This window comes from Salmo salar, chromosome 10 (assembly GCF_965601325.2).
Source record: "Salmo salar chromosome 10, fSalSal1, whole genome shotgun sequence".
Taxonomy (NCBI): domain Eukaryota; kingdom Metazoa; phylum Chordata; class Actinopteri; order Salmoniformes; family Salmonidae; genus Salmo; species Salmo salar.
In genome coordinates, this window is record NC_138300.1 from 118,890,284 (window position 1) to 118,906,896 (window position 16,613).

Consider the following 16,613-nt stretch of genomic DNA (forward strand, 5'->3'; position numbering starts at 1 on the left):
GAAACTCTAAGTAGCCTCACTGGGCTAGCGGAAACTCTAAGTAGCCTCACTGGGCTATTGGAAACTCTAAGTAGCCTCACTGGGCTAGTGGAAACTCTAAGTAGCCTCACTGGGCTATTGGAAACTCTAAGTAGCCTCACTGGACTAGTGGAAACTCTAAGTATTCTCACTGGGCTAGTGGAAACTCTAAGTAGCCTCACAGGGGAGTCACATGATGATTGGATGATTTAATCTCAGTTGACAACTCCCTCTGATTTCACAGATCTCCCACAATCCTCCTTGACTTGCCATTGTCATCATTGGCTGCTGAGTACTGAGCTATTGGCAAGCGTCTCTGGCCTGCGTCCGAAATGGCACCCTATTCCCTACACAGTGCACAACTTCGCATGCGTGCGTGTGTGCCTGCGTGTGTTTGTGTGTGTGTGTGTGTGTGTGTGTACATGTGAGAGAGAGAGAGAGAGCGAGAGACAGTCTCAGAGAGGTCAGTGACAGATGTTAAGGGTCAAATGAGTTTCTTTTTTCCAGTGTGGAGGAAGGAGTCCAAATGCTTATCTTATTAACCAGAGCTTGTTTTGGGAGAGTGTCTGTTTGGGTGATGGGTGATTTTCACGTGGGCAGCCCGATATTATTAGGTTTGGAGGAGGGAAAATGGAGGAGGGAAAAACTCACACATTTTCGGAGTAAAGAAATAAACAACACATGACTTGTTTGTGAAGTCATCCAGCAGATATGTTTTCCACTCTCTCACTCTTCTCTCTAAACAGACGGTAATCAGACCAAATTTAAGACAGAGGGTTTCTGGATGACAATCAAGGAACAAGATTGCTTTTTTAGTTTAGGGTGGGTGCATGGAGGGGGGAGTGGTTTAAAATGACTAAGTAGAACTAAAGCTTTTAACCTCATCTTGTTCTCTAGAGGACTCCTGTTCTGTCCTTTTAACCTCATCTTGTTCTCTAGAGGACTCCTGTCCTGTCCTTTTAACCTCATCTTGTTCACTAGAGGACTCCTGTCCTGTCCTTTTAACCTCATCTTGTTCACTAGAGGACTCCTGTCCTGTCCTTTTAACCTCATCTTGTTCTCTAGAGGACTCCTGTCCTGTCCTTTTAACCTCATCTTGTTCTCTAGAGGACTCCTGTCCTGTCCTTTTAACCTCATCTTGTTCACTAGAGGACTCCTGTCCTGTCCTTTTAACCTCATCTTGTTCTCTAGAGGACTCCTGTCCTGTCCTTTTAACCTCATCTTGTTCACTAGAGGACTCCTGTCCTGTCCTTTTAACCTCATCTTGTTCACTAGAGGACTCCTGTCCTGTCCTTTTAACCTCATCTTGTTCTCTAGAGGACTCCTGTCCTGTCCTTTTAACCTCATCTTGTTCACTAGAGGACTCCTGTCCTGTCCTTTTAACCTCATCTTGTTCACTAGAGGACTCCTGTCCTGTCCTTTTAACCTCATCTTGTTCACTAGAGGACTCCTGTCCTGTCCTTTTAACCTCATCTTGTTCACTAGAGGACTCCTGTCCTGTCCTTTTAACCTCATCTTGTTCTCTAGAGGACTCCTGTCCTGTCCTTTTAACCTCATCTTGTTCACTAGAGGACTCCTGTCCTTTTAACCTCATCTTGTTCACTAGAGGACTCCTGTCCTGTCCTTTTAACCTCATCTTGTTCTCTAGAGGACTCCTGTCCTGTCCTTTTAACCTCATCTTGTTCACTAGAGGACTCCTGTCCTGTCCTTTTAACCTCATCTTGTTCACTAGAGGACTCCTGTCCTGTCCTTTTAACCTCATCTTGTTCTCTAGAGGACTCCTGTCCTGTCCTTTTAACCTCATCTTGTTCACTAGAGGACTCCTGTTCTGTCCTTTTAACCTCATCTTGTTCACTAGAGGACTCCTGTCCTGTCCTTTTAACCTCATCTTGTTCACTAGAGGACTCCTGTCCTTGTCCCTGTGTTTTGCTGCTGTTTGATTTTGTTTGTTTTGAGGGAGCAAGGAATGGAGGGAGGACGGTGAGGTCATTTTAAACACACTATATATACAAAAGTATGTGGACACGCCTTCAAATTAGTGGATTCGGCTATTTGAGCCACACCCAATGCTGACAGGTGTATAAAATCGAGCACACAGCCATGTAATCTCCACAGTTAAACATTGGCAGTAGAACGGCCTTACTGAAGAGCTCAGTGACTTTCAACGTGGCACAGTCATAGGATGGCACCTTTCCAACAAGTCAGTTTATCAAATTTCTGCTCTGCTAGAGCTGCCCCGGTCAACTGTAAGTGCTGTTATTGTGAAGTGGAAACGTCTAGGAGCAACAACGGCTCAGCCGCAAAGTGGTAGGCCACAGAAGCTCACAGAATGGGATTGCCAAGTGCTTAAACTTAAATTGTCTGTCCTTGGTTGCAACACTCACTAATGAGTTCCAAACTGCCTCTGGAGGAAACGTCAGCAGAAGAACTGTTCGTCGATAGCTTCATGAAATGGGTTTCCATGGTCGAGCAGCCGCACACAAGCCTAAGATCACCATGTGCAATGCCAATTGTCGGCTGGAGTGGTGTAAAGCTCGCTGCCATTGGACTCTGGAGCAGTGGAAATGCGTCCTCTGGAGTGATGAATCACACTTCAATATCTGGCAGTCCGACGGACTAATCTGGGTTTGGTGGATGCCAGGAGGACTCTACCTGCTCCAATGCATAGTGCCAACTGTAAAGTTTGGTAAAGCAGGAATAATGGTCTGGGACTGTTTTTCATGGTTTCGGGCTAGGCCCCTTAGTTCCAGTGAAGGGAAATATTAACGCTACAGGATACAATGACATTCTAGACAATTCTGTGCTTCCAACTTTGTGGCAACAGTTTGGGGAAGGTCATTTCCTGTTTCAGGCCTAATCGCCCAAAATCAGTGCCCGACCCCACTTATGCTCTTGTGTCTGAATGGAAGCAAGCCCGCAGCAATGTTCCAACATTTGGTGGAAAGCCTTCCCAGAAGAGTGGAGTCTGTTACAGCAGCATAGGCAGTGTGTTGCCTTGTCACTGTCTTTGGTAGTTCTCTATGTTGATTGTGGCTCATATGTCCTTGATGAATCATAAATCCTTGATCCTATTATCTCATTATTAATTTCATTGTAATTTATTACACCTTTTGACAGGTACAATTAAGCAATAATGCACGAGGAGGTGTGGTATATGGCCAATATACCACGGCTGTCAGCCAGTCTGCATTCAGGGCTCGAACCACCCAGGATTATAATGTACATTCATCAACATTTCTGTAAATGTGTCCGATTTAGCCAGCCGCATAGATCCCATCTGTAGTCTCTGTATCAGGGATATTTAAATCCAGGCCACGCCTCAGGGTCCACAGTAGATTACTGCTGCTTTATTCAAAGTCTTAGTGCAGTGTCTGCTGTGGCTGTGAAGTACAATCTGTGAGAGTCAAACTGTAGTCACGTGTAGACATGGATTTTGTGGACGTTGTGTTGGAGTCCTGATGTTTATTCCTCTTTTCTTTGTTTTGTTTCACTGTGTTGAACCAATGTTATTTCACCTGTCAGCGGTCCATACTATATAATTTATTATGCATTTTATATCCTGTAATGCTGGATGTGTATTCACTCTGGCTCAACCAATCATTGTGCCTGGTGGTGTGTATTCACTCTGGCTCGACCAATCATTGTGCCTGGATAAAGATCAATCTCATCTATCATCATGTCTCCTCCACGGCCGGACAGGGGGTGTGTGTGTGTGTGTGTGTGTGTGTGTGTGTGTGTGTGTGTGTGTGTGTGTGTGTGTGTGTGTGTGTGTGTGTGTGTGTGTGTGTGTGTGTGTGTGTGTGTGTGTGTGTGTGTGTTTGTTTGTTTCACAGGAGACATATTTCTTCTGTTTTAATATGTTTCTTTGAATAAGAAATGGACAGCATGAGAGAAGTTATGTTATCTCTCACATACCTGCTATCCAGGGTTGGGGTTAATTCCATTTCAATTCCAGTCAATTGAGAAAGAAAAACCAAATTCCAATTCCAAGTGTTCCTCATTGAAAAGCATCAAAGAGAATTAGAATTTCAGTGTACTTCCTGAATCGATTGGGAATTGAAATGGAATTGACCCCAATCCTGCTGCTATCTGGCAATTTAGAATCAATCAGATGTATTTATAAAAACCCTTTTTACATCAACAGATGTCACAAAGTGCTTATACAGAAGCTTAGCTTAAACCCATAAAGAACAAGTAATGCAGATGTAGAAGCCCATTTGGCTAAAAATGACGTAGAAAGGCAGGAACTTAGGAAGAAACCTAGAGAGGAACCAGGCTCTGAGGGTTGACCAGTCCTCTTCTGGCTGTCCCGGTGGAGATTATAAGAGTACATGGCTATTAAGGCGAGATCATTCTTCAAGATGTTCAAACGTTCATAGATGACCAGCAGGGTCAAATAATAATCCCAGTGGTTGTAGAGGGTGCAACAGGTCAGTACCTCAGGAGTAAATGTCAAATGGCTTTTCATAGCCGAGCATTCAGAGGTCGAGACAGCAGGTGCAATAGAGACAGAACGAGAGAGAGAGAGAGAGAGAAAGGCCGACGTAGGCAGACCAAGCTCTCAAAAGAAGACAGGCTATGTGCAACACTGCCCACAAAATGAGGTGGAAACTGAGCTGCACTTCCTAACCTGCCAAATGTATGACCATATTAGAGACACATATTTCCCTCAGATTACACAGATACACAAAGAATTCGAAAACAAACCCAATTTTTATCAATTCCCTTATCTACTGGGTGAAATACCACAGTGTGCCATCACAGCAGCAAGATGTGTGACCTGTTGCCACAAGAAAAGATCAACCAGTGAAGAACAAACACCATTGTAAATACAACCCATATTTATGTTTATTTATTTTCCCTTTTGTACTTTAACTATTTGCACATAATATGACATTTGTAATATCTTTATTCTTTTGGAACTTTTGTGAGTGTAATGCTTATAGTTCATTTGTATTGTTTATTGGCATTGGAAACATATGTTACATTGCCAAAGCAAGTGAACTAAATAATAAACAAAAGTGAAATAAAGCCCTTAAATTGAAATTGAATTGAGAGAGAGAGAGAGAGAGAGAGAGAGAGAGAGGGAGAGAGGGTCGAAACAGAAGGTCCGAGATAAGGTATCACGTCCGGTGAATAGGTCAGGTTTCCATAACCGCAGGCAGAACCGCAGAAACTGGATCAGTAGCACGACCAGGTGAACTGGGGACAGCCAGGAGTTGTCAGGCCAGGTAGTCCTGAGGCATGGTCCTAGGGCTCAGGTCCTCCAGGAGGAGAGAGAGACCCTAGCCCCCCGGCACATAGACTATTGCAGCATAGATACTGGGGACTGAGACAGAGCGATGATACCCACGGACAGGGCCAACCATGCAGGATAGATCCCCACCCACTTTGACAAAGCACAGCCCCCACATCACCAAAGGGATATCAACGGACCACCAACTTACTACACTGAGACAAAGCGGAGTATAGTCTAGTGCTGGGTGATATGGGCAAAATATCCTATCATCGTATTTAAAACAATTGACATTATGACGATATTTGACAGTATTTCATGTTTTTTAAATTATAACATTTCTAAATTTGCTTTATAAATAGTGCAGGACATCAGGGTGGTAATACATACATTCTAAGTGATTTCAATGTATCTCTCTCCATTCCGATTGTTTTATACTGTTCAATTCAACTTCAACCCAAAATATTATTTTTTAGCATTTTTAGAAATTTCTGCATTTCCTGCACTCATTTGAGATCATTTCCACACTGCCACATAGGGCTGCACGATATGGTCAAACAATCTCAACCTTATTTTGAACCAAATGTTGCAATAGCGATTTGACTTATGATTTAGAGCAAAACACTTGGGTGAACTGTTGGAATCATGGAAATAGAATGATTATTCTAATTCTATATAATATGATATTGGGCACTTTGAATAGTGTTGTTTGACATGAAAACGAATGAAAATGCCAGGGAGGAGTTATTGTGATAGGGTAGGAACCAAATTGTCTTTCTTAGGAACCAAGTGTTGATAATTGTTTCCTAGGGGACCCTATAATCTTTGGCTACATTGTCTGTTTTCTCTTAGCTACTTCATGTAGTTAACATATTAATGCTTCTTGTATTCCTCTTTTGATTTAGAAGGTACTGTTGCACAAACAACATGCTGATTTAGGTCTACACCATCACTGGCATTATCAGGCTGTATAACTAATTATGTTTGCTCTGACTCAGTACATTTATTAGCTAGCTACCTAGCGATTAGCATTAGCGGCTAACAAGATTTAGGCCCAACTTGCTAAGAAAAGACAAACTAGCTGTTTGCAGATGTAAGCAACGCAAACTAATAGTGTAATTATAGAACGCTACTGGATTTATATGAAGAAGCCAAGTGAAAACAGCATTGTTGTTATCAACATTGGTTCATGTGCTGCATTGACCATGCAGACTGAACGCATGTGTCTCCTGGTCGAGGAACAACAAACGCTCTTAATGAGTGACGGGGCGGAGCTAGGTCTGTGTGGAAAGCGGCATGGAGAGAGAGAGAGCGGTGAGAGATGACTATACAAATGGACATTAAACACGGCATATCACATTTAACAAACCAAACATTCAAATACTGTTATAGAAGGTAAAGTAAAAAACCCAAACCGGTCCATGCATCAATACCGGTTTACCGTAAAATACGGTATACTGCCCAGCCCTAGTATAGCCCATGAAGATCTCCCCCACCACACAAACCCCAAGGGGCACAAGACCGGACAGGAAGATAATGTCAGTAACTCAACCCACTCAAGTCAAGTATAGCGAGGAGAAAAAAAAGCCTGGCAAGACATGACACATCTCTCCTAGGGATGGCATGGGAGGGCACTAGCAAGCCAGCCACCATAACAGGGTCAGAGAATCCCAGTGGAGAGAGGGTAGCAGGCCAGGCAAAGACAGCAAGGGTGGTTCATCAATCCAGTGTCTTGCTGTTCACCTTTGCACCCCTGGGCCAGACCACACTCAATCATAGGACCTACTGAAGAGATGAGTCTTCAGTAAAGACTTAAAGGTCGAGACCGAGTCTGCGTCTCTCACAAGGATCGGCAGACCATTCCATAAAAAATTGAGCTCTATAGGAGAAAGCCCTGCCTCCAGCTGTTTGCTTAGAAATTCTAGTAACAATAAGAAGGCCTGCGTCTTGTGACCGTGGCGTACGTATGTTCGGCAGGACCAAATCGGAGAGATAGGTAGGAGCAAGTCCATGTAATGCTTTGTAGGTTAGCAGTAAAACTAGCACTGGAGTAATATGATCAAATTTTGTGGGGTTTCTAGTCAAGTTTCTAGCCGGTCTAGGAGCACAAGGACAGACGCAGAGCCTTGGCCCGATGCCATTAAGTACAATGTTGGGGTCTAAAACCAGACTGTAGCGTTTCGTATATATTATTTGTCTTAAGGAAGGCAGTGAGTTGCTGAGCAACAGCTTTTTCTTAAATAAATCGTTAGCTTTGCGACAGTATGTTTTTATTCTCCTCAATCAGGTTGGAAAAGTAGGCTTATTGAGCAGCAGTGAAGGCTTTTTGATATTGCCTGGTACTGTCTTTCCAAGCTAGTTGGAAAACGTTCAGTACAGTGGAACGCCATTTCCATTCCAATTTCCTGGAAGCTTGATTCAGGGCTCAGGTATTTCCTGGAACCTTGTTTCAGGGCTCAGGTATTTCCTGGAAGCTTGTTTCAGGGCTCAGGTATTTCCTGGAACCTTGTTTCAGGGCTCAGGTATTTCCTGTATACCAGGGAGCTAGTTTCTTGTGACAAATGTTTTTCGTTTTTAGAGGTGCATCTTGGGTATTACGCAAAGTTAAGTTTAGATCTTCCGTTAGGTGGTTAACTGATTTTTGTATTCCAATGTCCTTGGGTAGGTGGAGGGATTCTGGAAGGGCATCTAGGAATCTTTGCGTTGTCTGAGAATTATTTGCTGCGATTGCAAACAAGAAGTCCATGGTTTATGAGGAAAAACATTTAGATCCACAATATCTATTCTACAGGACAAAACTAGATCCAGGGTATGATTGTAGCAATGTGTAGGTCCCGAGACATGTTGAACAAAACCCACTGAGTCGATGATGGATCTGAAAGCCTTTTGGAGTCGGTCTGTGGACTTCTCCATGTGAATATTACAGTCACCAAAGAGAGACCAAAGACAACACATCATGGCAGCAACACATAACAACACGGTAGCAACACATAACAACAACACGGTAGCAACACAACATTGCAGTAGCACACCATGGTAGCAGCACGAAACATAGTACAAACATTATTGGGCACAGACAACAACACAAAGGGCAAGAAGGTAGAAACAACAATACATTGTGCGATTTAACTACTAGATTTCATAGATTTCATGACAAACCTCAAAAGACGAAAACAAAGTATTTTTGAAACATTTTTTTTTTTGTATTGAAATTTGCTGTTATATATATTAGCAACACCTTCGCCTTTGTGGGATGCGCGAGGGATATGCTCAGTCTATACATCAGATGGGGGGGAATTGGAGCCATTAGGGAGATTAATGCACCTGTCTGCACTGAAGCACAACGCCTGGTCCTGCTCAATGTAAATCTGACATAAAACTGTCTAGTGTGTGTCTGTCAGTGGCTGTCAGTGTCGTTTATGATTAATTTTTTTCACGAGCATGGCCTTATTTCTATTACAGCAGTATTGGATGACTGTCATTCTACATTCACCCAGTTCAATGTAACATTGATAAGTTTAGGCTACTACATGACGGTGGCGGTTCTAGACCATTTCAACTGGGGGGGCCAAGCTGGGGCCAGTTGTACTGTTAGAGGGGCCAGCTACATTAGACGTTATTGTTGTCATCGTTTTCTTCACTGCATTGCAGGCATTAGCAGGCAAATGACCATGTTCATAATCATCATCGTTGCCACTGTCTAATAACGGATGTAAAAAAAGAACGATAACAAAAATTTGTTATGTAAAAATTATTTCATACTCCACATTTAGGGGGGCCACAAGGGGTCCAAAATTTTTGTCACAGGGGCACTGCTCCCCCCCCCCCCCCCCCCCCCCCCCCAGAACTGCTAGTGCTACATGATACTCGATTTTGCCCTATACCTATCATGAGGTTGCTACAACCTAGCCTATGAATGAAAGTTTACAATGGAGGTGCACACAGGTAGAGAGAAAAATTTCAGATGACAGACAGTGACACATTCAATACCACCTTGCACACTATTACCTGCATCTAGCTTATCTAGGGTGTAATCAATAGTCCAAAAGTTGCAAACAAGATTCTCTATTGGACAAATTCAGGTATTTTTATACCTGTTTTTTGTTTGCTTCCGTGTTTAAGAAACGTTTTTCAACAGAATCAGTGGAATGAATACACCCCTGATCACACATAAACACAGTTCACTTTCATAGCAGCCACGTTGTATTCATTCTGGCCTCTGTGCACTCTCACCTTTTCCCTTCGTTTGTGGACTTCAATGAACAACACATCAGGTGTATGTGACCAGGCGAAAAAAAAAACATTTCCAAGCCAAACCATGTCATAACCGCTACACACAGCCTACATCATTGTCCCCATATTAGCTAAAGTAACATCCTAGTCAACATAGCTAATATAACTAATGTATTAGTAAACCCACTACAATCATGCAGTGATGTTACAGTGTACAGTCAGTAAGCAGTTAAACCGGAGGGCCCCGGTGGCAATAAAAACAAAAAGCTTACCTTGACTTGGAAGAGTTCCAGTGTTGTGTTGGATAGTCATAGCCAGCTAGCAAACATAGCATCCCTCTTTTAGTACCGGGTGTTTGGGTAAGTAAACTAGCCAGCTGCATTTGCTAGCTAAGTAAGTGAAACTGAAAGTGAAAAAGAATGACAAAATCTCTCTTTCTCTCTTGCTTCTCTTTTATTTTTGAAGAAACGTATTTGTTGAAAACTGTTCAACTATTGTCTTTCTCTGTCTTTGAGTCAACTACTCACCACATTTTATGCACTGCAGTGCTAGCTAGCTGTAATTTATGCTTTCAGTACTAGATTCATTATCTGATCCTTTGATTGGGTGGAGATCATGTTCCTCCAGAAGTTGCAAAAATTACTGTGTAAGTCTATGGAAGGGGGTGAGAACCAAGAGCCTCCTAGGTTTTATATTGAAGTCAATGTACCAAGAGGAGGACGGAAACTAGCTGTCATCCGGCTACACAATGGCGCTGTTTAGGCTACTGTAGAACTTCATTGCAAAACAGTGTGTTTTAATCAATGATTTGGTGACGTGAATATATTTACTATAGTTTTAAATAAAAAGGATAACATTTTCAATGTTTTACAATTTTATTTTTATGAAATTCACTGAGGAGGACGGTCCTCACCTTCCTCCTCTGAGGGGCCTCCACTGGTGTGTGTGTGACCATGCTTCCCCAATCCTTAATTTAACCTCTTTGTGTCGAGATAGAGATAACTTATGGCAATGGTCACCAGCATACAGGCCCAAGATAGTACCAAAACTACTTTTGCCGCATAAATAATAAACATTTAATGCATTACACATTTAAAGCTGAAATATGTAACTTTTTGGGGTGACTTGACCAAATTCACATAGAAATGTGAGTTATAGATCTGTTATTCTCATTGAAAGCAAGTCTAAGAAGCAGTAGATCTGTTCTATGTGCGCTATGTCTATTCTTCCCATCCTTAAATGTAGTTTTTGAGTCATTTAATTTTGGTTTTGTACACCAACTTCAAAGAGCAGAAAATACAATATTTTTGGGCTATTGACAATATATTTCACAGATGTTTGGATGGTACAATGATTCTCTACACTATGAATTGCTTGTTTTGTCACATAAACTGAAATTAGGCGAACTATTCGAATTTTAGCAACCAGGAAACGGCGCAGGAATTTCTGCATATTGTACATTTCATGTTTCGGACATAATTCAACATCAACAAATAATGAGGAAGCATACTCAATTTCCTCCGAAAGCAATTAAAGGCCCGAAACACATACCTGAAATGACCAGAATTTACATCCCGCACCATCATGAATAACCTTACTATCAATGGATCGAGCCTGGGGGAACATTACCATACAAACCGGATAAGAAAAGGCAAAATGACTGAGAGGATTGTTTAAAGTCCCACTCCTTCATTCGAAAAAAAATAAAAAATTGATTCTTAATGGTAATAGGCCTATTGATTTTTAATTGTAATGACCAAAAACAGCTGTAGGCCTAAATATCACAGTGGATTTTTAATAACAAAATAAGGGGTCCTTCAGTCTCCTGCTTTCTAAATGTCCTATGTGACACTCCTACCATAGTGAAGGCCAGGGGGCAGTCAGCTGCCGGTGGGAGAGAGAGAGAGAGAGAGAGAGAGAAATAACAGATTGCGACTTTAATGTGTTAATGACCTGAGAAAGCCATTACCTTGGCAGAGTAAGATGAATACATGCAGGTATACGAGGACAGAACATTAGCATTGCTCAGTGCATTGTGACAGCCTCATATCTATCTCCCAATGCAACTTTGCAGCATGGTCTATGTCCCAAATGGCACATTATACCCTTTATAGTGCACTACTACCAGGGCCTATTGTCTTTTGTCCAAAGTAGTGCACTACGTAGGGAATAGAGTGTCAGTTGAGACATTGCCATGGTAATGTGAATGTATTGCTACACGGTAGGTTGGCTATTTCATAAATAAAGTTGTCTCTAACGCCGAACGCCCCTGGCCAGCCGGCTGGCTGCTTCCTTGAGTCATTAGTCTTTAAGGTTTCCATCATGTTAGGTCCAACACACACGCACACACACGCACGCACACACACACACACACACACACACACACACTAAAGGTCTATAGACCGTTGCTATTTCCCTGAGCCGGCAGGTATAAGATGGCATTTTAATATCACTTGATGTAAGTCGACGTAAAACAGTTTTCTTTAAAAGATGAATGATTCGTTGAGGAGAGATGCCGTTGGTTTTCTAGCAGGTCAGTTGATTCCCTATGTAATCACTCTATGTGCTTTGAATTTACCACATGTGTCAATTATAGATATGTAGCTAGGTCTACATTGCACTTGAGAGGCTGTTAGAAGATTTACAAAAAACACATTCATGGCAAATGTCCCATCCGTCCATGCATTAGTTAGAGAGTGCTTGCATGTGTTAATAGCCATATGAGTGTGGGAAGAATAAATTGTGCTTAATCAAAAAGGGTTCAGTTGTTCTCTATATACAGTGTATCCCTACAAAAGGTTCTGTGAAGAACCACAAAGTTATTTTATTTTGAGCAATGTGTAGAACAGAAAACACGCTGCATGTGGATGCTTAGAAAAACACATAACACCATGCATTACACCAGGATGTGTACCATTTCCCCCACCGTACCTTACCTAAAGTCTACAAAACATACAACCAACAATTCCATTTTGAGAGATTAAGCAGATACCCACTGGGCGAAAATATAAAAACTGATTGAATCAACTTTGTTTCCACGTCATTTCAACAACAACAAAAAAAAAAAATCTATGCGATGTTGAATAAACTGATTGAATTTCAAAAAGTTATCTACTTAAGGGAATTTAGTATTTTTTTTTAAATCCAATGACATGCTGATACCTTTTGGGGGATTTCACGTTGAAATTGCGTTAATTGACAACCCAACCAAATGTAAATCAAAGCTAGACGTTAGCTGACGTCTGTGCCCAGTGGGCACGTTGTAACCTCCAGAATGAACTGATGGAAATGGAACTGACCCCTGCCCTGCTAAGTATTATCCATCTGATAGCCCCTCACCAGCTACGGAGGAGTGGGGCTGAATACACATCTCTGAATAGTTTCTACTGTGGCCTCAAGGCCCTCAGACTTTTAAAATGATCTCTGTGTCTAAATGTTGTTGACATGAGAACATCGGAACACCCACCGTCTTTACTCTGCTTTCTCTGAACCTAAGTCTGTTTCATGTATCTAACACAAGCTGTTTGTCTCACTGAGGTCACGGGAGATGGGCACTCTGTCTCGCTCATCTTGTGCGTGTGTGTGTGATTGTGTGTGTGCGTGCCTGCCTGCGTCTGGACGCGCTTGCGTGTGTGTGTGTGTGTGTGTGTGTGTGTGTGATAGAGAGAGAGAGAGAGAGAGAGCTTTAAGTGTTGCAGGTGTGTAATTATACATGAAACATGGTTTCAAAGAGGAGCTGCAGCAGAGGGACAGAGACAGACAGACTGACGGTAGTGAAAGTAGGCCACTAACTAACTTCAGTTCTATTTATTGTCTCTATCCCACATGAGATAAGACTGTGATCATGTGAACATATTACATTTCCATGAATGTTGTCAAAAGTATTTTTAATGCTAAAATATTTTAGTATTTTAGAACAGCAACTACAGGTATTAGATGATTTAGAGAAATAAACTAAATAATTCAACAAAGTAGTTAAATTCTTCCTGTTTTGTAACAAGTAGAGATTATACAGTATGCCGTTTGTAGGAAGTATGACATTTTGACTGCATCTTGTGATCCCTGCGGGAATTGAACTCATGACCTCAGCATGGCTAGAGCCACACTCTTAGCACCTTAGCCACACGAAACCTTTCTTTTGCCTGTACTGTAACCTTGTGAACCATTCATTCTCTGATTTGCAGGTATAAAGCGTGACCTCTTGTATGACCTAGTGAAATCAGTTTTGGGATATATCTTTGCCCTTTCTGACTGCATCTCTGTATCCCAATTCTAAATGTTAGAAGTCTATGTTTGTATATCCTCATGAAGTGTTCTCTCTGTTTTGCAGATACGGTGACATGGTACCCAAGACCATCGTGGGGAAGGTGTTTGGTTCCATCTGTTCTCTGAGCGGGGTGCTGGTCATCGCCCTGCCTGTCCCCGTCATCGTGTCCAACTTCAGCCGCATTTACCACCAGAGCCAGCGGGCAGAGAAACGACGAGCTCAAAAGGTAAAGTGGCCGTACTGTGTGTGTGTGTTTGTGTGTGTGTGTTTGTGTGTGTGCATTCGTGCGTGTGTGTGTTTGTGTGTGTGTGTGTCTCCCTTTCTGTCTCACTCCCTCTCTTCCTCCATCCCTCCCTATATCCCCACTACCTCTCTCCTTTCCTGTCTGTCAGTCTATCTGTGTCTGTAGCTGTTATTTCTCTGTCTGTCAGAGAGCTAACCAGCACAGAGAGAGAAAAAAAACAACCTTTTGAGACTTAAACAGAGGAGTGTTACCTTTGTTCAAACAGAAAACGCGGATCGCTAAAATCCGTGCATCGAAGAGCCGGGGCACTAACGCGTACATGCACTACAAACACTACAACGGTCATTTCCTGATCCACAACTCTCTGAAAGAGGTACTGCTACAGAGCCGACTGGTTAGGGGGGGGGGGGGGCTCATCATCGGCCCGTGACCAGTGCTGCATGTCTCTCTGCTCAGAGCCATGTTGTGACCACGGGGGCTGCTTATGCCGTAACATCAGCGGGACTGCTTATGGCGTAACACCAGGGGCTTTTGCCCTTGCTGCTCCCATTCCAGTGCTTCAGTATAGTCGGCTTCGTCGTAGACTGTCTTGACAGCACCACTTACCTCTTTCCCAGCTACAGCATTGACATGCACTTTCCAAACTCTATCAGGACCAGCGCTCCACTCTGTTACTCCCCCTGCTGGCGAATTGGAGGTATCACTCACATTGACTCATAACCAAGCTGTGCAACTGTCTGTAATACTGTGGGGTGTAGTTGCGAAGTTTCCCCTAGATGCAGATCTTCGGTCAGTTTTACATTTTATATTTAAGATTGGGGTGAAGAAGCTGATCCTAGATCTGTACCTAGGGGAAACGTCATTCTGGATGGTCCAACAGGGTTTGTAGGGAAAAGATAGAAGGACTCACAGGTTTTTCAGCCGAACACCTGACTGCTTGTCACTCGGTTAACACCTCCTCTGAACTCTGTTGTTTAATTGGTATATTATGTGTACTGGTAACCCAACGGTTACTGGTTGAAATGGCATAATAAACTGGACTTCATTTCAACCAGCTTTGCCCGTTGGTAGTATATTGTCCAGTTGATGGCTTTGCTGCTACAGACTAACATACACTATATATACAAAAGTATGTGGACACACCTTCAAATTAGTGGATTCGGATATTTCAGCCACACCCGTTGCTGACAGGTGTATAAAATCGAGCACACAGCCATGCAATCTCCATAGACAAACGTTGGCAGTAGAATGGGCTTACTGAAGAACTCAGTGACTTTCAACGTGGCACCGTCATACGATGCCACCTTTCCAACAAGTCAGTTTTGTCAAATTTCTGCTCTGCTAGAGCTGCCCTGGTCAACTGTAAGTGCTGTTATTGTGAAGTGGAAATGTCTAGGAGCAACAACGGCTCAGCCGTGAAGTGGTAGGCCACACAAGCTCACAGAACGGGACCGCCGAGAGCTCATGAAAATCGTCTGCAAGACTCACTAACGAGTTCCAAACTGCCTCTGGAAGAAACGTCAGCAACAAGAACATTGAGCAGCCGCACACAAGCCTAAGATCACCATGCGCAATGTCAAGCGTTGGCTGGAGTGGTGTAAAGCTCACCACCATTGGACTCTGGAGCAGTGGAAATGTATTCTCTGGAGTGAGGAATCACGCTTCACCATCTGGCAGTCTGACGGACTAAACTGGGTTTGGCAGATGCCAGGAGAACGCTACCTGCCCAAATGCATATTGCAACTGTAAAGTTTGGTGGAGGAGAAATAATGGTCTGGGGCTGTTTTTCATGGTTCAGGTTAGACCCCTTAGTTCCAGTGAAGGGAAATCTTAACTCTACAGCATACAATGACATTCTAGATGAATCTGTGCTTCCAACTTTGTGGCAACAGTTTGGGGAAGTCCTTTTCCTGTTTCAGCATGACAATGCCTCCGTGCACAAATCAAGGTCCAACCATAAATGGTTTGACGAGATCGGTGTGGAAGAACTTGACTGGCCTGCACAGAGCCCTGACCTTAACTCCAACGATCACCTTTGGGATGAATTGGAACACCGACTGCGAGCCAGGCCTAATCTCCCAACATCAGTGCCTGACTTCACTAATGCTCTTGTGGCTGAATGGAAGCAAGTCCCCGCAACCATGTCCCAACATCCAGTGGAAAGCCTTCCTAGAAGAGTGGAGGCTGTTATAGCAGCAAAGTAGTGACCAACTCCATATTAATGCCCATGATTTTGAAATTAGATGTTTGACGAGCAGGTGTCCACATACTTTTGGTCATATAGTGTATCTTCCATAGGGTTATCTAAGAACCATTGCAGGCTAGGCTTCTTCATTTCAGCACTGTGTGTGGTTTTCTACAGCTGGCCCATGCCTAATACTCCTCTGCTCAGAGTTGTTCCCTCACTAATGTTTTGCCCTAATTCCTATTCTCTGTCTTCTTCTCTCTGTGTATTCCAAGGCGTCCAAGGAAGCAGGACAGCTCCTAGTGGGAAAACCCAACATTCCCTTTGAGAGCCATCATCACCACCTTCTGCACTGCCTGGAGAAGACCACAGTAAGAACACCTTTACCATAAACCCTAACCCTAACCATAACCTTTACCATAACCCTAAC

The 16,613-nt window shown here is 43.0% G+C and overlaps 1 protein-coding gene across 1 annotated transcript in view; it reads left to right on the forward strand.

Moving 5' to 3' along the window:
• LOC106561712 (A-type voltage-gated potassium channel KCND2) overlaps positions 1–16,613 on the forward strand; it is a 136,914-nt gene that overhangs the window by 98,970 nt on the left and 21,331 nt on the right. Inside the window, exons 2-3 of the mRNA XM_045688496.2 lie at positions 13,818–13,980; positions 16,459–16,554. Of these exons, the coding sequence (XP_045544452.1) occupies positions 13,818–13,980; positions 16,459–16,554 (259 nt within the window). The remainder of the gene's footprint in view (positions 1–13,817; positions 13,981–16,458; positions 16,555–16,613) is intronic.